The sequence below is a fragment of the Castanea sativa genome, chromosome 1 (genome assembly GCF_040712315.1).
Source record: "Castanea sativa cultivar Marrone di Chiusa Pesio chromosome 1, ASM4071231v1".
Lineage (NCBI taxonomy): Eukaryota > Viridiplantae > Streptophyta > Magnoliopsida > Fagales > Fagaceae > Castanea > Castanea sativa.
In genome coordinates this window covers 58,409,878-58,432,760 of record NC_134013.1, presented here as the reverse complement: position 1 = coordinate 58,432,760, position 22,883 = coordinate 58,409,878, and the positions used below count along the sequence as shown (strand labels likewise).

The 22,883-nt window shown below is 35.7% G+C and overlaps 2 protein-coding genes across 2 annotated transcripts; both read right to left on the bottom strand.

The window, feature by feature from the left end:
• Nucleotides 1-457: 457 nt before the first annotated feature.
• LOC142621968 (uncharacterized) lies at nt 458-15,887 on the bottom strand. Its single transcript, XM_075795368.1, has 11 exons — nt 15,331-15,887; nt 15,147-15,226; nt 14,677-14,732; nt 10,403-10,451; nt 8,795-8,941; nt 8,318-8,413; nt 7,900-8,013; nt 4,435-4,562; nt 3,843-4,078; nt 1,047-1,874; nt 458-956 (listed from the first exon to the last, which is right to left on the bottom strand). Exons 1-11 carry the CDS (start codon nt 15,785-15,787, stop codon nt 907-909), a joined length of 2,241 nt encoding a protein of 746 aa, XP_075651483.1. The 5' UTR covers nt 15,788-15,887; the 3' UTR covers nt 458-906.
• Nucleotides 15,888-17,814: 1,927 nt separating this feature from the next.
• On the bottom strand, nt 17,815-21,750 carry LOC142609220 (asparagine--tRNA ligase, cytoplasmic 1-like). The gene is made up of 6 exons (XM_075780821.1): nt 21,165-21,750; nt 19,480-20,070; nt 18,719-18,975; nt 18,514-18,643; nt 18,338-18,396; nt 17,815-18,149 (listed from the first exon to the last, which is right to left on the bottom strand). The coding sequence occupies exons 1-6, from the start codon at nt 21,666-21,668 to the stop codon at nt 17,966-17,968; spliced, it is 1,725 nt and encodes a 574-aa protein (XP_075636936.1). The 5' UTR covers nt 21,669-21,750; the 3' UTR covers nt 17,815-17,965.
• Between the last annotated feature and the right edge of the window lie 1,133 nt (nt 21,751-22,883).

Genomic DNA, 22,883 nt, shown 5'->3' with positions numbered 1-22,883 from the left:
AAAATTTCTCAAATGGTAATGATATCGTATATCACAAATTTAGTGATTCATATAAGAATGAAACTATAGCATGTGCACTCATCCTACAGGGCATCAACTAATATATATGTAAAAGCATCACCAGATACAGTTTTATGGGATGTTTTCATTTTGTCAGATTTTTTACAATCAAAATTCCATGATAATCGTATAATGGTTTATGTAGTAAGGTCTAAATAGGTTTCAAGTGCAACTTCAACCTCTAGTCCTTTTAATAGAAACTCACTGAGGACCCAAAGTATGACATTGAAACTATCGTTAGAAACCAAATTTCCGTTGGCAATGAAAATGTTTTTTGTTAACTAGCAAATTTCACTTGCACCAAACATCTAAAAATGTTTTTTTTTTTTAATTATAAATTGCTGAAACAAAAGGATCATTAAATTAGATGAGAATGTGCTCCAGTCAACAGAAAATCTGGATTGCAATCCAATCTATTCGTAAAATGAAATAGAGAATAATCTCAAGAACAAAAACAAAAGGGTTTCTATCAGTAATCACTGTACATGCTACACTAGTGAATTTCATGCTGCTCTGTCAGTCAATTGTTTACCAAATATTAACAGCTAAGTACAATTCTTTTACTCAATTCCATGTTGCTACGTCTCTCTACTAATACATGTTTCCACAGACCATCTCGTACAAAAGTCATTCAATCATATACCCCCGGCCCCAACTTCACCTTGATCAATGTAAAGCCACTGCAAGCATCACTGGCTATTTCCCATGATGATGATGATGCCATAAACACATAATTTTAGTGCATGCATCAATACTACATTATCAATGACAATTATAGGCCATCAACAAGAGTCTGTGTGTCACAGAACCGCACAACATAGGAAATCACTTCTTCACTCCTAAAATTCAGTAACCTAATCGTTCGTTCAATGAGGTCCGCCCATCACCTGTTTGACCTGCATGGAACATAATGATATTGTAAATATTAAAGGAAATACATATAAATTCAAATTTAATAGTCAACAAGCTAAAATCAAATAGCTTACCTTCAGGGGGCACCCATGCTTCATAATCTGAATTACTATCGAGAAATTTGGGCTTCTCAGGACCAAGCACCCTCTTAGGCTTTTTGTTATCCTTACTCAATTGCTTAACCCCTGATGTGTCTTGACCTTCATGTCTTTCTTCATCATCTGGTTCATAATACCCTCTTTTATGTTTTAACAACAATGCTACAGCATCCTCTGCCATGAGTTCAGGTCCTGAAGACGAAGATGTCCCCTGCTGAGGTGCATTGTAATCACCACCTTCAGGATTTTTAACTGGCTTCTTCTTCCTTATAATCAAACCTGGCGCAGCACTTTCAATCCCAGACCCCACGTTTGTTTGCGTTCCCTCTCCACTAGCCAAAATATTCTTCCTGTCTTTATAGTCAACAAAATCATCAGGCTCATGCAGATCCAAAGGCGCTGCTTGTTGGGTCTCTTCTGTCAACCTGTTCTCTACAGCCCCAAGCCATTGGGGCTTAACAACAGTGTATGCAGAAGTTTTGCCCTCAGTTGTATCACTGACAATCCTGACAGCTTCTAGCTTTTTGCTTGACTCCACTGTTGCATCTGTAGTTCCCTCTTTCAGCATGGAGCCATTCACCTGTTTTTCATGTCCACTGCTTTCTTTTGAAGCCATAGGAGGTTGCTTCTTAACAACAGCCACAGGGGTGTCCAATTTGTTATGCTTTTGTTCCTGTAGTTTCAGATCCCTTTTCTTAGCGGCATCTCCAGCAGGATCTGCAATCTTCAACAAGTAGCATATCCTATCCATTTCAGACTGCAGAACTGATAATTCCTTCTCAAGTTTCTCAGACTTGTCAAGCACTGAAAAAATAAGGAATTAGCAATAAAACAGTAAGCTGAGATGATCTCAAGCATTAACTAATTACTACAAGAAGATGCCAATATGGAAAAACCAAACATATCAATGTAATATAAAAGGAGTACCAAACATATCATGTGCAATGTAATAGAATAAAAGTTGTCTTACATGCTGCACTTACATCATTTAGCTCAACTTTTTTTTAATAGGTAAATCCATCATTTAGCTCAATGCAAGTGTTACGCATTGTATCCACTTCAGCCATAAAGATACTTCGCTCTAGATTTTTTTTTTTAAGGTAAATAATTTGCTTTAGATGAAACTCTATTACTAAAGTTCTAAGAATTTATGAATACTCTTCTATATAGTCTATTACAAAAGTTCCAATTTTCTTAAAAAAGATTTTCATTAATTATTTTTAAATTGTTTTAATCTTCTACCATAATTTTTGGTTGACAATACCAAATAGCTTAAGATATATACTAATCAAACACCATTGTTGTGCCAAGTTGATACCCTCTTCTTAGTTCCTCAATTTTTTATTTTATTGTTCAGCTTTGCATGTGGCACTTGATAAATACAATATAATTAGGTTGAAATGCACTTTACCGCCTCTAAATTCAGGGTCAGTTCTAAATTGGTCCCTTAACTTACAATTTACACCCTCAACTACTACAACAATATCAATGTGTTCCTTCCTTTATAGCCCATCATATTTTTCTCCACTGGCCTCTCTTTTCTAATTTTTTGTCCAAAACGGCATAATTTTTGCATGGTTTGATGAAAAGATTCTAATGGATGTTGAGAGAAAGAGTACATTGTAATCCTCAAGGGTGCACATTGCAAATTTTCATAGATTTGATAGGTAAATAGTGAGGGAGGGGAGGTGGGATTCAAACTTATGAGGCACCACAGAAGATGCCATTACCGCTAGGCTATCATTTGGAACCCTGCAAATTTTCTTAGTTAAGAGACCAATTTAGAAGCAACCTCAAACTTAGAAGGAGTAAATAGTATTTTAACCATAAGATTATTAGCATAGTTTGCTCTAAGTGAAATTTTATTGTCAAAATTTCAAGAAATATAAAATACTACTCCAATTAAAATTCTAACACCAAAGATTCTAGAAATCTAAAAGAAATTTCATTATTTATTTTAAAAATATTTTAAACATCTATCATAATTTTTTGTTTTGATAAAAAATAATAATAATAATAATAATAATAAAAGGTTAGATCTTATATGTCATGGTTACACTATGTGACTCTTTTTGATAAACTTCAATATTTATTCAAGAAGAGGGAAAGAAACAGCAGTCTGCCTTACAAACAAAAGCTAAGTCACTGAGCAGACTCTGATTATTGAAACATAAAGGGGCAGAAGAGGTTAGAGAGAGCTTGGCTGCTTTATGAGCATAATGATTACAACGTATGATGTTCTTTGCCACGTGGCATATTATATGTACATAAAAAATTATTAAGAATATTTGCTCCAAGTGAAACTCCATTAGAAAAGTTTCAAGAAATTTAAAATATTATTTTAATAATTTATTATACGTTTGCCATGTGAGTCACTATAGGTAATTTAAAATTGTAAAGTTAATTTATTTCAGATGAAAATTTATTACCAAAGTTCCAAAGAGTTTTAAATAATGATAGGGATGAACTTTATTACAAAAATTATACTGAATTTAAAACTTCTATTAAATTTATTTTTATTTTTATTAAACTATGTGGGCATACTGATACTATTAGTAAATAAATGTTTTACATCATTATAATGCCTCCACTGCTGTTATATTATCACACAGAAATGCCTGTGGACAAAATATATACACGTGCAAGCATGGAAGAACACCACCAAAAATCATCACAATGGAATTTTGTTCCTCACTGTAAATAGTTCAAAATAAACTCAAAAAATCAAGCATATGATGCATAGAGAACTATTTTAAATTCAGAAATCCAAACCTAGCTGTGATGAAAGCCCTGACATGTAAGCATCAAGTGCATCTCCAACTTCAGTTTCCGCTACTGTTTCTGATGCCAGTTTCTTCTTCTCAATTGAAAGAAACTCTTTCTTGTTTTCCATTTCCTTCATTATGGCATCTCTCTTAGCAAGAAGAGTATCAGCAGTTTCAATAGATTGATTCTCACCAGCTTTTTGACTAGGCTTCTTTGTCCGGTCATAAAATTCATCATCATCACTGACCAATGACATATAAATACATGCATTATCATTTGTATTTAAAAAATAAAACTATATAGAATTATTTTTTTGGCATTGAAAAAATTCCATTCATTAAAAAAGTTAATGCTTAATCATGTAAAACAGGATCAAAATTATTTTTTTAAGACAGGATTTCAATTAACAAAGATAGCTGATCAAAAAGAGGAGCCTGGACAATTTCAGATGAATTTCAATGTTTTGGCATAAAAAGAATCAACACGTGAATTTTTCATTTATTTATTTCTTAATAAGTGAAAAGAAATCAAAACATGATAACACTTGGTTAGTCTTGAAGATTCTGTTTGAAAAAATAATTTTCCATAGATAAAGTACCTTGAATATTCTTCATCGTCTTCTGTTGCTCCTTTCTTCTTACCATGAGATATCTTTCCACGAGCGCCTAGACTTTCTCTGATACTATCATTCAGTGTCTCTTCCAAGTTTTCAAGCTCTTCCAAAATCTACAAAAATTGGTAACAAAGTTACTATGTGAGAACCACCTGCATTCTAAGAAGATTAAGAACTTTTTTAGTAGTCCTATTTAAAACAGTTTTGGTGATTTAAATACATAAATTGATGGATCCCATTAAATGTTATAACTTATCTGGTAAACTTTTTTCACAAAATCACTAAGCAAAACGGTTCTTAGAGAACACCCCTTTGGGTGTTTTCTCTCATTTTTTGTTCTCAAATTTATGGTACACACACGCGCACACACATATAAAATATATTTTCATTCAATTCTCTCTCTCTCTCTCTCTCCCCCACAAACCATCAACTTCCTTCTCTCCCCATCCAAATTAGAACCATATAAAACAGAAGTCCAAACAAAAAAAATACACAACATTATGGAATTCACAAAAAAATAGTGTAACCTCGCATGGCCTCTTCCAACTTGTCTACCACCTTTCATCCCAAAGTTGCAAAATCCCTTCAGATGCTCCCACTGAACTCACATGGGACCCATCCACATAGGTTAGCCCACACACTTCCCACAATCTCAAGAGACAAACTCCATCTTGGTCTCTTGTAAGCAAATAACATATGCCTTCCCACACTTCACCAGGTCCCTTCGTCAATTTTCCTCGTTATTCAGTCCAGGCATATTCCATGATTACTAACTTAAGTTACATTAAGATGCATTAGGAAACCGTTGCATTTTCTTAATGTGGCATTTTTTGAGCTGTCACACTTCTTTGTATCATAAATATATTTTTTTTTTTTGTAAGTAATGAACTTTATTGAGAACAAAAAAGTCACCCAAGTATACAGGATATATACAGATGGGGACAATACAATCAATCATGCAGATTAGTAATTACAATGATCAATCAAATCACAAACCGAACATAAAGAATAACATTGCACAACTGACATCCAATCCAACAAAGTTTTAAAGAGAAACGGTTAAATAACAGGAAGATTTCGTTCAGCATCCTCAAAGCTTTGGGCATTCCACTCCCTCCAAATATACCACATACAATGAGGAACAACTTTCCAAATCACCCTTGCCAAGAGGCTAGTAAATCTACAACTTTTTTCAGCATGAACCAATACACTCCAAACAAACCAAACGCCATAGAACACAACTCCAAAGCTACAATCCCAAACCCAAATGCTCCTCTTATGCAGGTCATCAATAGTCAAAATTGTTTCCAAAGCTACAGCCTAAGAAAGAAAGCTAATCTATCTCTAGATAAGATTTTCAACTTCCAAATGCTCTTCCAGAGGAAAGAAGCCACTACAGTGGGTCAAAAAATGCTTCTTTGTATCATAATTCAATGTGAAATTCATATTTTTCAAATCCCTTACTCCTCTGCTAGCTTTCTTCATGCTCTAATTTTTCTTATTCCCTTTTGCATTAACTTGAGCTAAATTGATTCTCCTATTTTCAATAGCAGCAAAAAGATTCATAGCCTCCTTTTTTTTTTATAAGTAAGAAAAATTTTATTGAAAAAAAAAAGGACTACTTCATGCAAAAAGAAAGAAAGGAAAACAAAAAAATTATTTTCAAAAAAGAAGAGAATCTATAAACATTGGGAGGGATTTACTAGATGTAACACAAGGGAAGAAAACTAAAGAAGGCCCTCTCAGGGCACTATAAAAAGAGCAAATATCAAACTCCCCATCCTTTTTCAACCTCCACCACACTTGGTCCCCACTCTCAATGGAAGAAGTATGAGACTATGCGATGAAGAAAAAGCTCTCACCAACTCCAACTCCAACTCCAACTCCCAATTGTTAAAATCACGAAGGAACTGCACATACCAACTCCTCCTCTCACCCACCCCCTGCAGAACCAACAAAGATTTCACTGAAGCTGCCTGATCTATACCATGCTCGTACTAAAATAGAAAAGCAAATTTGAGAGGTTGGTCACCACACCAACAATCATTCATACCCATCAAACAAAACCCTAAAAAAGTGTTGAATTTGTTAATGCATCTCATCACCCAATCCGTTGCTTGCATTGCAATATTTTTGTCCAATTCCCTATGTTCCTCCACTCCAAATTTTCCGTGGGTGCAATCAGAATTGGATCAATTATAACTGGTTCTTCATACACAAAGCTCCATTCTCAATGCATTTGCAACCCCTCTTCTTCCCCACTCCTCAATACCCAAGCCAAACACTGATCTACTTCCCCACTTCCTTATGTTCATCATGGAATTGTAAAATCACCTTGCATGTGTCACCATCACTCGCGTCATTCCAAGATTATTTTCTTGAATTTGAACCACAACAGGGGGCCACACACCACATGATATGCATTTTTGTCGCTCTTTCCCCTGCACGTTCGCCAATTCCTAGTAACCAGAGAGTTGTGTCATCAACAATGATCTCAATTGCATTCCCCCATACTGGTTACACAAGTGAGCTCTTTGCCTCCTCTATATATGCCTTATCTCCTAAACCAATAAATTCTATTCAATTGCCAAGATCAGGTCGTGGGTCAATCGGGTTAAGCAACACATTCATTGCCCTTTGCGCTGACCTGAAGGAACTCTCTCGTTTACCAATATGGTCGGATTGTTTCAAATGACCCGCTAACCATTGGGCCTGAATGGAGTGAAGTGTACTATTTACCCACTAATAGAGGCCCACGTGTCTGAGCCCATTCAACCCTCACCCCACCCCACAACTATGCATGTTATTAACACCTGATTTTTTTTCCCAATGTGGAATCCACTTTGCCATCAGTTTTTTTCCTCCCATTCCTGGCCCAAGAAACCCGCCTTTTGCCTCCCTCCACATATAATCTTTAATGCAAGCCTTGGGGGAGTTGGGGGGAGGGGGGGGGGGTGTGGGGGTTCTCCTAATCAGCACCATGACCTCCACACTACCATTATTGCATTTGTGTTCACTGCTTTTCCCGATTTTCTCCTTTTGACATGACGGCATATGAAGGACACTTTTCCTTCAATGACTTTGATCGACCATCAAGTCTTTTATCATAGTTCCTTCCTCTGCTGATCACCAATTGGTGTGTATTGGTTCGGGCTAAGATTCTTTCTTGATGTTCTGTTTGCTGATTGAAACATGGGTACCATTGCTTGGTTTATGCCCCAGTGGCAAGTTCGGGTTTGCATATTGATTTGGTTCAAGCAGTTTTCATTCCTCCAAACCAAAGCCCTTCCACTTCATGAGGCATGATTCCCAACTGGTGCTACTTGGAGTTAATAAAGATGCATTGTCTTATACCTTTGCCTTTGAAAACTATGTTCACAACAACCATGTAGGCATACAGCCTATCAGTGAAAAAGACTAAACCAAACTTCTACAACTGTAGAGTTTTACCTGTGTCATTCTTTGTTCATTCCTAGCAATCTGAGTCTGTTGCCCTTGAGTCAAACCACCTTGAGAAATGTCTTTAGCACGGATAGCTTCTATTTCCTTTTTCATGTGAGCAATCTGTAACCAGGGAAGTGGATGTATATAAATACAAAGGGCATAAGCGGTAGACTTTAAACAGTTAAACAAGAAAAATCACGAACGTAAGTAGGAAATCTTGATGAAAGATACAACCCTAAATTTCTAGTAGATTGTTCTGATTGGGTAAATCTAGATCAAAAAAGCTATTTGAGCAATCTAACCGACAGGGAGATCAAGAGTTTAAACAACCTTCAAACAATTGCCTCTATGTACAAAACAAAGACACAATCAATATAAAAAATACATTCCCTTGTTGGAAAGTTATAATAACCAAGACACTTGCCTTTTCGGTTCTTTTCAATATTTTATCACGAGTTTTTTCCTGCTTCTCCGTAAGCTGTCCTTTGTACGCTTGCCAAGTTACTTCGTCAGCATCGTCCTGAAAATGTACCAAAATGTGTAAGTGAGTGTGGAAGATATATAACTAATGCGTCATTGTTTGATGTGGTGCATTTGGCGGAAGAGAAACAACCGGTGTTTTGAAGATTCTGAAAGGACTATAGCTGATTTAAAACTTTTCTTCTTTAAAACTCTATCGGACTGGATGTCTATCATAGGAAGTTATTCTATTTTTTCAGTCTATGATTTGATGGATGCTTGTAATTTATGTATTCGATTATTTTGGTCCCCTGTTGTATACTTCCTGTATACTCAGGTGACTCATTATTAAGTATTTGAATAAAATTTCCTTTACTTATCAAAAAAAGTATTCAAGAAAATAATATATCCAAGTCGCATCCTGCCAAAGAACCCCACAAACCTCATCTTCTTCAATTGCATCCTCTCCCATACCCCATGAAACACCATCAGCAAGAGATGCTTCCCGTCTTGCTCGTTGAAGTGAAGCTTCACGATCTAGCATACCTTCCTTGATCTTTGCATCTCTAATAATCTTCACGTCAGCCTCCTGGGGGATGAAAATTCAAACAAAAGAGAGATGAAAATGCAACAACAGTAAGATAAAAGCAAATATAAGTATCAACAAAATGTGTAGACTGTAGAATGTCATCAAGAAGCTAAACCAAAGATGGTAAAGGCTAAGCTAAAAGTACATAAAAATATTCCTTTCATTGGAACATTATCACGCAATCATTTAATCAAGTAATTGATGCTAAGGTCCCATTACGAGTGGATGGCTTCCTTGGGCTGCAGGGCAACATCCCTTCAACCTCTTTTCTAGAGTTTCTAGATCTTCTGAATTTCAGATTGTGATTATTTACAAGTATGTCAATGCATATGACGTACTTGATCTATTTCCTCTGTTGAATAAATTTATTTGACTTAATAAAAAAAAAGGCAGAATTAAGATAGTTGTGATGGATCTTAATGATTCATCTGAAAGTATTTGCGATTATCTTCAAACCCATAAATTCGTTGTTGGTGGATGCTGAATTCATCCTTGTTTTTTCATATTGTTAAAGCATTCTTGTTATTTTTCCTCTATGCTCCAATGCTTGACAGAAACCTCTTTCCTTAAGTTTCATCACTCTTTTCAATAAGGGGAAAGGGAATGCTTAACATGGTAGCCAGAATGGATTCTCATGTAGATTATAGAAAGTTAACAAGAGAAACAGGAAAGATTGACAAAGATACTCATTGAGTAGAAGAGGAAAATTCCCCCATCAAACATGTGAAGTGCACCACCTACATATATAATAGCATGGTGGATTTGATGATTAGTTATGCAAGAAAAACCAAAATGATTCAACAAGAAAAATAAAGATAGATGAACCTAGGAGTTAGCAACAAGCAAAGAAAAATCTCTAGGAGTCAGCACCTAGGGCTGGCTGAAGTCAACACCATACCATTGGGACAATTTCAATAGAAAGTTTATTCATCAAAATAATCCCCTTCAATAGGAGTACAATACTCTCCCATCTAATTGACATAGGAAACCCTAATTCTAATAGACTTGGGAGATCCCAATTATTGAATTACAAAAGAACCATTAACTCTAAATAAAAATAAAAATAAACCTAATCAACTGCTAAGACCTAAGATAAAATAAAATTGACCAATAGAAATACAATAGGCTCCAATAAGACTTAAATAAAATAAATAAATCCTTGTGCATCATGCATCAATTAGTTTGTTATTCTTGTTCTTCCAAATGAAAATTCCAAAGCTCTTCTTTCCCTAAAATTATTTGCTCTAATATGCAATTGTATATGATTTCTTACCACGTAAGATTTCATATAATCCTTCTCTTAGATGTTTATGTAGAGTTGATTAATGTAAAATAAATAGAAAATCTACTATCACTGACATAGGCAGTATAAAATGAATATATGTGATTCATTATGTCCAACCATATGAATTCCGAAATAATATGACATTGAAAATTTTAAAACAGCTATTGAAGTCTTACCGGTGGCATCAATTCAGATGGTCCTTGGAAAATGTACAAGCGAGATGAACTGTAAAATAACAAACAAAAGCAATAATGAGAAACATATTCAAAGAGTAAATGTAGAAGCTAAGAAATGATAAATGTTATGTATGCAGCCTATGAAGATAATTAAAAACAAAGTTGGGTTGTGGACTGAGTAGTAGAGATTGTTTAAATTTGAGTTTCTTAGTTCTTATCCCTTCCTGATACTTAGCAATAGTTTCAGTTAGTTCCATTTTGTATGCAGATGAATATTAAGCTAACATTACAGATTACTCTCATTTGGAAGTGAATGAATAAACTGGCATCTTTGAGTTTTCAAGTTGCACCACGTGCTAGACGTTATGAGCTCCCTTGAAGAAGCTCAGAAAACTTCCGTTTTTCCTGCAGAACTAATTCAATTCGCCAAGGCAGGGAAGGGAAATCCTTTATAGGTTCCAACAAACATCAATTATTAACACCTTTGTCCTTCTCTTTTTTTTCGATAGGTAAGAAAAAAATTATTGAAAATGAAAAAGCAAGGAAAATACACAGGGTTCACGATAGTGAACAAAGAGTAAAAAGAAGCAAAAAGTAACAAACAGTCACTAAGCTATTCTAAGAGACAAAAGAAAATCCATAAGTGCAGAACAATCCAAGAGACTCCAACACCAAGACCAATCAAAGAGAGTCCGTTGGCATAAATCTAACAACTGAGCCAGAGATTTTCCAGTATCCTCAAAAGAACGCCGATTTCATTCAGTCCAAATAGTTCACATTAAATAGTCTAGAACCAAATTCCAAATATCAGAATCATGTTTCCCATGCCAATGATACCAACAAAGTAATAAGTCTACAACTAAACCTGGCGTGACCCAATCGACCCCAAACAACTGAAGCATATACATCCACAAAGAATGAGCTACCGGACAAAAAATCAACAAGTGATCCACGGATTCCACATTACAACAGCACATACAACAACGATTTGCCAAAGGACAACCACAAAGCATAAGATTATCCAAAATATGAATCTGGCCATGAGCTGCTATCCACATAAAGAATGTCACCCTTTTAGGAACCTTCACTTTCCAAATACCCTTCCAAAGGAAAATAGAAAGAGTTTCATTCCAAATCTTATGATAAAAAGACCAAATGTCAAACTTACCACTTCCATTGAGACGCCAACAAAGCCTGTCACAACCTCCACCCCTAGGAATCCAAGTTTGAATGAAGTGAAGAAAGGAGTAGGAAGCCGCTAACTCCCAATCATTGAATTCCCTATAAAATCTTAAAGTCCACACTCTATCATTATCACCAACTAGAGGACTTAACACTTCAGAAATACAAGCTTCCTTAACACCTTTGTCCTTCTTATTCATAAAAACATAATACATCCACCCCCACCCCCACCCCCGTTCCCCTTATAAAAAAAAGAAGTATTAACCCTCCACCTCGCACCATTGCATCTAAGACCTTGTACCATTGAGCTATAAATATTAATAAGTATCCAAAAGGAGGAAAGCAGCAAAGATGAAGAAAAATGGTACAACAGACTGCCGGCACTATAATCAACAAAGTAACTATAAAATAAGGGCAAAATGTGAAAAGCCCTCCTAGGGTTTGGGGCAGTTGCAAACTAAAACCTTGTACTATCAATTTTGTATTGTTGACTCTTGAGGTTTAAGAATTTTCCAAATTGACCCCTCAATCTCAATTCTGTTGACTATAGTTGACAAAATGTTCAAGTACTGTGCACGTATTATTTTAAAAACAATTTTTTATAGTAAAGTGATCACATGCACACCAAGTGACCATTTTCTACAAATTATAGTTAACAGAATTAGGGGTCAATTTGGAAAATTTTTAAACCTCAAGGGTAAGTGATACAAAATTGATAAGCACAAGGAGTCAGTTTGCAATTGCAACTGATGCAAACCCCATGGCCGAAGGGGTCTTCTTTCATTTTGGCCATGAAATAACTAGTACTATAAAATCCAATTTCTAATTTGGAACATCATCTGACAATACGAATTACCCTCAAAAAAAATTTCAGCCGTCAAGCAGCATCACAACTTCCATGTGGCAACTTTAAGAATTGAGTATATGAATTGGTGATTGAACATGACATAATAACATGCGGTTAAGGAAGCTCTACATCAGAACTTTTTAGCTTCCTTTCATTTTTTTTAGTAAGATGTTAGAATTGCTAGATATACCAAACACGTGAAAAATATACTACTTATAGCCCTTTTCTTTTCCTTTTTTTGATAAGTAAGAATGATATATATATATATATATATATATATATATATACACACACGAAAGGCTACTCTATGCATGAAAAGCTGGGATGCACGGACGCGGCACAGGAGGTGCCGCACCCGCGTCCGACGCGGCGGGACTCGCCGACGCGCGAGGGACGCCGCTGCTCGCGCGTCGGTGTGGCGTCCGGCCACGTGGCATCTTTTTTTTCCCGCCGACTCGCGCCGACGCGGCTTGAATCGCACCGACGCGGCGCCGATTCGAGCAGAATCGGCCAGAATCGGGATGTTTCGGCCGCATCGGGTTGTATCGGCCGGCGACCGAAACGGCCGAAACAGGCCTCTAATCATGCTGCAACAGCCGAAATCGGCTCTAAATGAGACCCAAAAACCCTAAATCTATCCTTCCTTAATTTTATTTTGAATATTTGTTGTTTCTTTTGTGTTTTCTTTTTGGTTTTGTATTGTGTTTTGTGTTTCTTGCTTTTTTCTTTCTTTGTTTTGTGAATCAAGGCATAGTAAATCAGTAATATGTTTTTTAAGAATATTTTAATAGTAAAAATATATAGAAAATATAAATAAAAATGTTTTTAATAATTTTTTAATTGCCGAGTCCCGCCGCACCCGCACCCGCACCCACTTTTTTCAAAAATTGCCGAGTCCCGCACCCGTACCCGCACCCGTACCCGCACCCGTACTCATACCCGCACCCGCACCTGTGCTTCATAGATGAAAAGTGCTAAGCAAACCCAAAAATTACAAGAAGAAAAAAAATAGAGAAAATATATAAAAGAAAACCCAAGCAACAAATTAATTACAAAAAAGAAAGAGATATGAAAAGAAGGGAGAGAATCACTAATCGTGAGTCCTCAAGCCCGAGACCAATAAAAAAGAGTTCCACTAAAAGAAGCAAGCATTTGATTACCGGAACTATCCAAATCCTCAAAAGTCCGCCGATTCCGTTCCTTCCAAATACACCATAGGATGCACAATGGAACTAAATTCCAGATCTGAGACGAATGCTTCCCCAACCAATTCCACCAACCAAAAAGCAAATCTGGAATCGATCTAGGTATGACCCACGACAATCCAAAAGTTATAAAAACAAAGCTCCACAACCGATAAGCCATCTCACAATGAAGAAGTAAGTGGTCTACCATCTCTCCACAGTGTCGACATACAATGCACCAATCCACAAAATCCAAGCCCCTTAATCTCAAGTTATCACCAGTTAGGATCTTATTCCAAACTACACACCAGTCTACTTTATGAATTCATTCCATATTTCCTCAATCTTGTCACTACTTCATTTATTTAATGGGAGCAAGGCTTCCACAATCCCAACATAGCGCATTTAGTAGAATTTATTCTCTAAAAAATTTAACCACAAACCTTTGTAAACAGAGAAAAGTATCTCTTTTCTTTCACTTGAGTGAGGAATAGACAACAATTCATGATGATATAGGAATAAATATAAAAACATTTTCTACAACTATTGATAGCATATATATCTGTACTTCTTTTATGAAGAACCAATAATCAAAAGTTCATATATAATCTTCGTCGAAAATGGGTAACTGAACTATCATAACTTTGGCATATTAGCCAAGTCAAACAGAATAAATGATCATGTAATGTTGGTAAAATCAAATCCCTATGATTTACTTATCTCAAAAATGAGTTAGACCACATGAACTTGTCAAAAAGATAGTTGAAGATTTAGCTCGGGTATAAGGCCAACCTTTTGGGCCAAATAGCATTCATAGACATGGTACAACAACAACAAAGCTTTAGTCCCAAATTTTTTGGGGTTGGCTATGGATCCTCAACAAATTAGTCAAGGTCGGCCACATGTACCATACAATGCACATTATAGAATCTAAAAGAATCTATTACTTAGAGTTATGGCCATAAACCAACTAGAACTGGATCACAACGTATTGACATAGAAAAGAATAAACAGATATTAAGCATGTCACAAGACTCAAAACTCAAGGAAAAGATACTCACAGGCCAAACCGAATAACATCACCAACATGCAAGTCCATATAAACCCCCTTCTTAACCTGATTAAATGGCGAAAAGGAAGATTGATTAGGTAAAGATATGACCAATAAGCAATTATAGCATAATGAAATCAGAAAATATTTATATATAAAGCCATCTGCAAAAAGGATAATACAAGTATGCGAGTGGTTTTGTATCAACAAGTTAACATATTCTTGAGGGCAAAACTTAGGTACAAATCCTTAAGTGTTGAACATCAGGCCTCCAAATTAAATTCAAACACATAGTTGCAAGGGTCAATGAAGCATTAAAAATGTTATCTTTTCCAAGGAAAATTAAATTTAATATTACACCTAAAGAACTGTATCTAAGTTATACCCTATTCTCAAAGCATATATTGAGCGTTCCATTGGTAGTTTGGGAATATTTTAAACATAATAGAGTGACAAGAAAATTAAATTAAAATAAGATACCTGAGACTTGTTAATGGAAGTACCATGAGTACTGCCTAGATCATAAAGATAGGCATCACCATTTCTTTTGAACTGGATAACTGACAAAAAAAACAATTCCCATTATATGATTATTGTGCCAAACTATCAAGAATGGTTAAATTTGAAAATGAAGAATGAGCAGAGATTGGGAAATGTAGTATACCTGCATGAAACCTGGACACAGAGGGGTGGTCAAGCACAAAATCGCAGAGATCGACGCGTCCAAACATGTAAGCCCCTTTCTCATTGACTTGAAATTGGTCGACGATAGAACCGTCTTTGAGAACCTCAAGGTAGAATCGGTGGCACGGAGCTGCGCTCCACGGAGGAATCGTGTACGGAACCGCAGCAGCAGCAGCAGCTTTCTCAGATTGAGACTGAGGTTGAGATGCCTCTGCCTCTGCCTCTGCCTCCGCCTCCGCCGACGACGACGACGACGACGTTTCGGTTGTGGTGGTGATGGAGCTCTCGGGGGCGTCGGGTAAGGTATCGGAATTGTTTGGTTCGGGGTTTTCGGGCGGTGGAGCCATGGGGGGCTTCGTTGCTGTTGGATTGGAAGAGGTTTGGTCTGTATCTAGGGTTAGGGTTTTGGGAGGTGGAGGACCCATGCCCATCGACATTGTTGGAGTAGTACTACAGACAGTGAGAGACACAGACAGAGACAGAAATAGAGAGAGAATGGGAAACGGTGACGATTTTTTCTTTTTCTTTTAAAATCCTAATTGGGATTTGGGAGTGATGATGATGAATGACGGCGTTGAACTCTGATGAAAAACGACTGGTAGTCTTGTGTATTATTAAACTACAAGCTACACACTCCTGCTTTGTCAGATGTAAACGACCATATTCTGCGAACACGGCTAGTTTTTTTTTTTATATAAAGATTTTCTATACTATTTGTGTTGTGTTATTATGCCTTTAAATTTTATTTGAACCAAGGGAGGTGGACAAGTCATGGAAGATAAGAAAAAGATCATGTTCATGCATTAAATTCCTTGTTAAATAAAATTAAGCAGAAATTATACTTTTTCACTGTAAAATGTCCCTACTATCAAAACATATAATTTACTATCCAAATCGAAAATTTTATAACACTTAATCCTTTGTAATCTATTTTGCTATTTAGTCTAATGAGATGTAGTATTGAAAAACTAATTTATCCCCCTACAGTATGTTTTGGAGAGGGATAAATTGATCTTTTAATATTAAATTTCGTTATATTTAACACCAAAGACAAATGGTACGAGGTATATTGAAACAAAAGAAAATAAATAAATATTTATCATTATAGTTATAATTATAAGACTATTTTAAAATTTGATAATTCAATTGGTGGGAATCATTTCTTATTTTTTAAATTCTTGATAAGACAAATTGTCATACATTGTCTCATGAAATAGGATGGAAAGACAATAGCAAATTATTAATATTTTTGCTTAATGATCTTTTGGGAGAGTTTATTCCCATTTTCTTATTGGTTTTTTTTATTATAAAAAAAGGTGCAAAAGTAAATCTAGACCTTAAAAAATAATTTAAAATTATGCATAAGCTAATAATTATTACTGTCTTTCCATCATCTTATCAAGAAGCTAATAAACTGAATAAGCTGGGAAAAAAACCTATGTCATTATGGTTGATTTGTTTATGCTTGGAAGAAAAAAATACAATCACAAAGCTGAAGAAATTTACTTTGTGTGCGCACCAGTGAAGAACTCAAATCCTTCACAGGACTCCATAGCCTTTTGTCTTTCTCATTACCTCATTGGCATATCCCTCGTTGGACTTACACTTCAAGTCTTGGGCATCTCCCGATTCTCCCCACTCAAAAGGCACTTCACAATTATGAATTATCTTGCTTTTTATCATGGCTACAGTTGTCTATAGCATTTGCCCATATGAGGATGAATTTACAACCTCACAACAAAGTGTACCTTCCCACATTCAAGTGCATTTGTCTGATTTCTGGAAATATTGCTTGCGTGCTTCTTGTTGCAATACTCATCTCCTTTTTGTTCAAAATTAATTTATGCACAATCCTCATTGTAGAAATATTGCGTCTTTGGTACCCAAAAAATTTACAAGTATTTACATCGAACAGCTTATGAACTATACAATGCAGTAGAGGCTAGTTCCAACAAATTTCATCTACTTTATCACATACAAGATTGGTTCCATCAAATATTCCAACCAATTATTCTAACAGCTTCTCGTGTATTTCCTTTGACTCGTGGCTCAATGGAGCAAGATGTAGAAACTCGGATGGCAGATTATATGCATGACAGTATAAGTGATCCGCTTTTGTTCACGAATCATGATAAATTGAAACAACCTTGTAGGAAGTTAAATAAGTACAACTCATGCACATCTGTTCTTTCCCCTTTGAAATGTGAATTTATTTTCACTTCATTGAAAGTAAGGTTAATTATAATAGCATCGGTATAAGCCTTTATACTTCACTAAGATTCCAAAGATTGGGACACACAACTGGTTAGATAATAAGAATTGCAAATGCAATTTTTCAACACAGGAAAGCGCAAGGCTGCATGAATTAAATGCCACAATTATCTCATTTTGGCAAACTCTCTCATAGATGAGTAACATGGAAAACACCAAAATGATCTCACGGGTGAGAAATGGAAGTACAGGCTCTGACAAGAGATATAATAATTTCACTACTATAATTTAGTCACTTTGGTTTGCAATCAATCAGCCATAACAATAACCTCAGAATCACGAGCAAAATAACTTACATTGAATTCTACAAGCAAATTACTAAGATTAATAAGCAATGGTATAACTCAAAGGTCTGCTCTCCCAGGATATCTAGGGAAAGGAATAACGTCTCGGATATTCTCAATGCCAGTGGCAAAAAGAAGCATGCGTTCAAAACCAAGACCAAAACCACTATGTTTTACTGTTCCATAACGCCGCAGATCAAGGTACCACTCATATGGCTCAAGAGGCAACCCCATCTCTTGTATTCTGCAAAAATAGAAAGCATCCCGACAAAATTGCTTCAATAATTCAAGGAAAAATGATTTCTATGGAGCAACATCTAATTGAGGAAAATAAATGTCAAATATTTAGGATAATAACTAGTGGAAGATTTTAGCATCATTTGGATATTCACACCCCAAAAAGTGACCAATCAAGCATAAACATTCCCATACCTCTGCTGAATAACTTCATAACGCTCCTCCCTTTGGCTTCCTCCAATTAACTCACCCACCTGGAATTTAAGACATATCAATTTGTTCACATGCAAAGATGCGGCGAAAATCAAAACCAGAATTAAGTACATCAAAACCAAACAACAAACAGGTAGAATAAGACAATATATATATACCTTTGGTACAAGGACATCCATAGCAGCAACTGTCTTACAGTCATCATTCACTTTCATGTAGAATGCCTTGATATCTTTTGGGTAATTATAGACAATGACAGGCTTCTGAAATTTCACCTCTGTCAAGTATCTGCAAAATTAGAAAACCCAGGACATCAGCAGCTGCTATTCAAGCAGAAGGAACCCATAAAAGACAGTCACAGACCTTTCGTGTTCAGATGCTAAATCAATCCCCCATTTAACACTATTCTCAAACTTCTTGCCATTTTTCACAGCCTCTTCTAGAAGTTCAACAGCTTCTGTATATGAAATCCGCTTAAAAGGGGTGGAAGATACCATTCTTAGGCGCTCAATGCAAGTTTTATCAAACTTATCAGCCATAAACTCCATATCATCAAGGCAGTTATCAAGTAACCACTGACACAGGAATCTCACATATGCCTCCGCACAGTTCATATCATCCTACAAAAACAGATGCTTTAATTTTACATGTGTATTATATTTCACACTACATGTATATATGTGCACCACAAACAGATAAAAACATCAACATTTCAACCTTTTTTTTCCCGACAAGTGACATTTCAACTAATATTTCCTTGTATTTCTTAACAGCCTATTGCATAACAGCTTGCATTGCAATCCCAACACATAACAATTGCTGATGAAATAGTGCAGATGGATGAGCAAAGTGGTGTAAAATGAATTCATTGGAACAAAACCCTATTATCTTGAAATTGCATTGCTCCTTGGACAAAGCGATGTCAAGGTTGATGTATTTCACAGCAATTAATTTATTAAATTATGATAACGGAGCTGACCACACCAGGATTTTCCACACACAAACACCTATGCACATACTCATTTGAAGCATTCAATAGAATTTCAAAAGTCTATACTCCTATAGATCAGCCTTCTCAAACACCATAAATATCAATGAGCATACAAGATATAGGTTTCACATACCTTAAGTTCTGCAAATGCTATTTCAGGCTCCACCATCCAGAACTCAGCCAAATGCCTGGAAGTGTGAGAGTTTTCAGCTCTAAAAGTTGGTCCAAATGTATAGACACTACTAAGAGCACAGGCATAAGATTCAACTTGTAATTGGCCAGAGACGGTCAAAAATGCTTGACGGGCAAAGAAATCATGGGTATAGTCAATCTTCCCATCCTTTTTGGGAATACCAGGTTTAAGCTTTGATCTCTCCTCCAGCTTTGCCAGATTCTCTTTTGCTATTTTTAGTTCAGACACAGAAGCATTAATTTCTTTCTTATCTGCTTTGGCAGATTTCCGTTGAGCAACAATATCTCCTTTCTCCTTGACAACAAGCTGAGCAGCTTCTATATCAGCTGCTGATGGAGGAGGATTGTTGATCAAGTCCCTCTCCAACCTATCAGCTTCACTAATCAGAGTTGTAACTTGAAACATTTCACCAGCACCCTCACAATCACTAGTGGTGATAATTGGAGTGTGAACGTAAAGGAAGCCATGCTTCTGAAAGAATGTATGTGTTGCATATGCAAGGGCATTGCGGATTCTAGCAACTGCAGATATCTGTAACCACAAAAAATTATATTTAGATAACCACAAGAAGGTAAAAGATAGACATCAGAACTCAATCAGCAAGAAATCATATTGCCACTACACACATCATCCTTAAGTGGTAGTCGATAAAAAATCAATTTACATCTGAATTCCATCATCATCCAAGATCTAGTTCTCTTAACTTGGATCTCGTAGTAAACACAAAAATGAGCACTGAACAGTCATTTTACTGGTTGTACTACAACATCCTGACTGCCTCTTGATGTACTTGTTCAACTAATTGATCCCTCCCGCCATTTAGCAGATAAGGAGTGAGTAGAAGAGATAAGCAAGACATTTAAGTCCCATAAAAGCTCCTTATAAATATTTTTTCTATAGGACCTTATAAATAAATTTCACTTGTGTATTAAGTAAAAATGCAGCCTTTGAAATTATAAAAATTATACCCAAAAAAAAAAAAAAATCATTCTCTATTCTAAAAGCAATGAACACTGTAAATTTAACATCAAACCATCAGCAACATTATGTCTGCCAAAATTGCCGAAAGGCCTTATGCGTTTTTAGAATAAGATTAAATCCAACTCACAACATTGAGAACTCTAGCTGGCCTTAAATTTCAGAATATAAAAATTAAAAAACAAACGAGAATTCCCAAATGTTGATCCAAAAAATTCATAATTCGGACCCAAATGTAACTTTACTTGACGACGCATTATAATCATCCTTGATTTTTTTTTTTCTTTCTTTCTTCAATGAGCTTTATTTCTAATCAAAATATTCAAAATTGGGGACACCAATTTCTTCAAGGTCCTTTCTGTCTTGCTGTAAATAACTTAGTCAATCATCACAAATCAGACCCAACTGACATTTTGGATTAAAAATTAAAAAAGTGAATCAAAATCACATGCATAACAAATACCCATTTCAGAAATAAGCATACACAATTGGAATATATTGCTTTTCTTTTATATATATAAAAAGTTTCCAACTTTCTCACACTTTTCCAATTCTAACTGCATAATTTCACAGCCAATCCAAAACCCAATAACATGCTCACTATTCAAAACTCAAACGTAAATGAGCAAAGAACCAAAAGGATTTACCGTGTTGGTTCTGGAGCGAAGGTGAACGAAATCCCTGAGAAACTCAAGGGTGAGCCTGGTCTTAGGCAATGGGTACTTAGCCGGGTCAACTTGACCCACATGGATCACCTTCTCGACCCGAAGCTCAACTTTCTGCCTGGTCCCAGCCGGAGGAAGTTTCAGAACGCCGTCGACGGAGACGCAAGTGCCGGTCGGCACGAGCGGGCTAAGATCCGCTACGGCAGCGTCCACGATGACCTGTAGATTCCCGGGACTCGACCCGTCGTTTAGCTCCAAGAACGCGAAGGCGTCCTTGTCCGCCTTACGACCCGTCTTCACCCATCCTCCGACCCGGACCCGCTGCCCCGCGAGCCCGGCGCCACCGTCGGGTCTGGATATGATGGATCGGATCGGGACTCGGTCAGAGAACTCGGCCTTCAGGGATTCTACGGCGGACGATGACGCGACGTCGTTTAGCGTTGCGGCGGCGAGTTGGGTCGGTAGTGCTGTCGAGTCCTCTGCCATCGTTTGTGTTTTTGGAATCTGTGGCGTTTGGCGGAGATACGAGAGAGAGAGAGAGAGAGAGTGTGGTTTTAGTTTTAGTTTTGCTGATAAAACCCTAACTCCGAATTTTTTTATATATCATGGGGAGAAATAATCAGCTGCTACAAGTTCTATCGTAGTTTCTCATATCACTTACTTATTTTCTTTTTTTTTTTGAGAATCTTTTCATAACACATTCTTAAAAAAATTATGGAGTAAATGTGCATGGTAAAGTTGTTTTGTCAAATCATTTGGCACTATTTTAGTTTAGCTTAAAATGTTAATAATGTAACAAAATTGGAACCATATATTTTATTATAATTTGTTAATCTTTTAAATTCCCATCATGGAAACTTTTCAAACTATTTCTTTTTTAATTTATAATCAATATAAAACCGAATCTTTGCTATTTTGTTAACTAACTTATTATAATTTTGACACATACAGTTTTGAAAACACACAATTTTTTTTTAGTCTTTGTTTTAATATATATTTATAATTAAATTTATATTTTATAAAAATTGCCTATAAAACCTTTCATAATTAAACACTCCGTTAATATATATGAATAAATAATTTATATACAAATACAATTATAATCAATGTCAATTTCTTCTCAAAAAAAATTAATTTCTATTAATAATAATCATAATTATCAAATTATATATTTATATATATTTATAAAATAAAAAATAAAAACAAAAGCAAATAAAATATCTAATTTTGTTGTGACTAGTATATAATTACAATGAGAGCAAATTTTACCATATGATTTCTTTGAGAACAACTATATAAATTAAGTATAACCAACTAAACTTACTTAGATGAATTGGTGAGTAGGTAAAGAACTATTTATGATGACACCTTCTCACTCATTTATCATTTTTAATCAATATAAAAAGCAATTGTTAGTCCACCTTACAAAAGTTTGATTTAAAAAATATAAAAAAACTAATTCTAGAGAAAAATATTGACTTTAAATAACTATTACTAAATTTTAAATAAATATAAATTTAAAGTATTGGTTTTACAAATAATATCCTAAAAAGAAAATAAGACAAACTAATTACAACCGAAAAAAATGCTACTGATTAATTAACAAGGGGTATAATTTTAATTAAAATAAATAAAATAAAATAAAAAATCTAAGGAATCTGTAGGGCCGTTACGAGATTCCAGTTCCAAGATTCTAGGCGT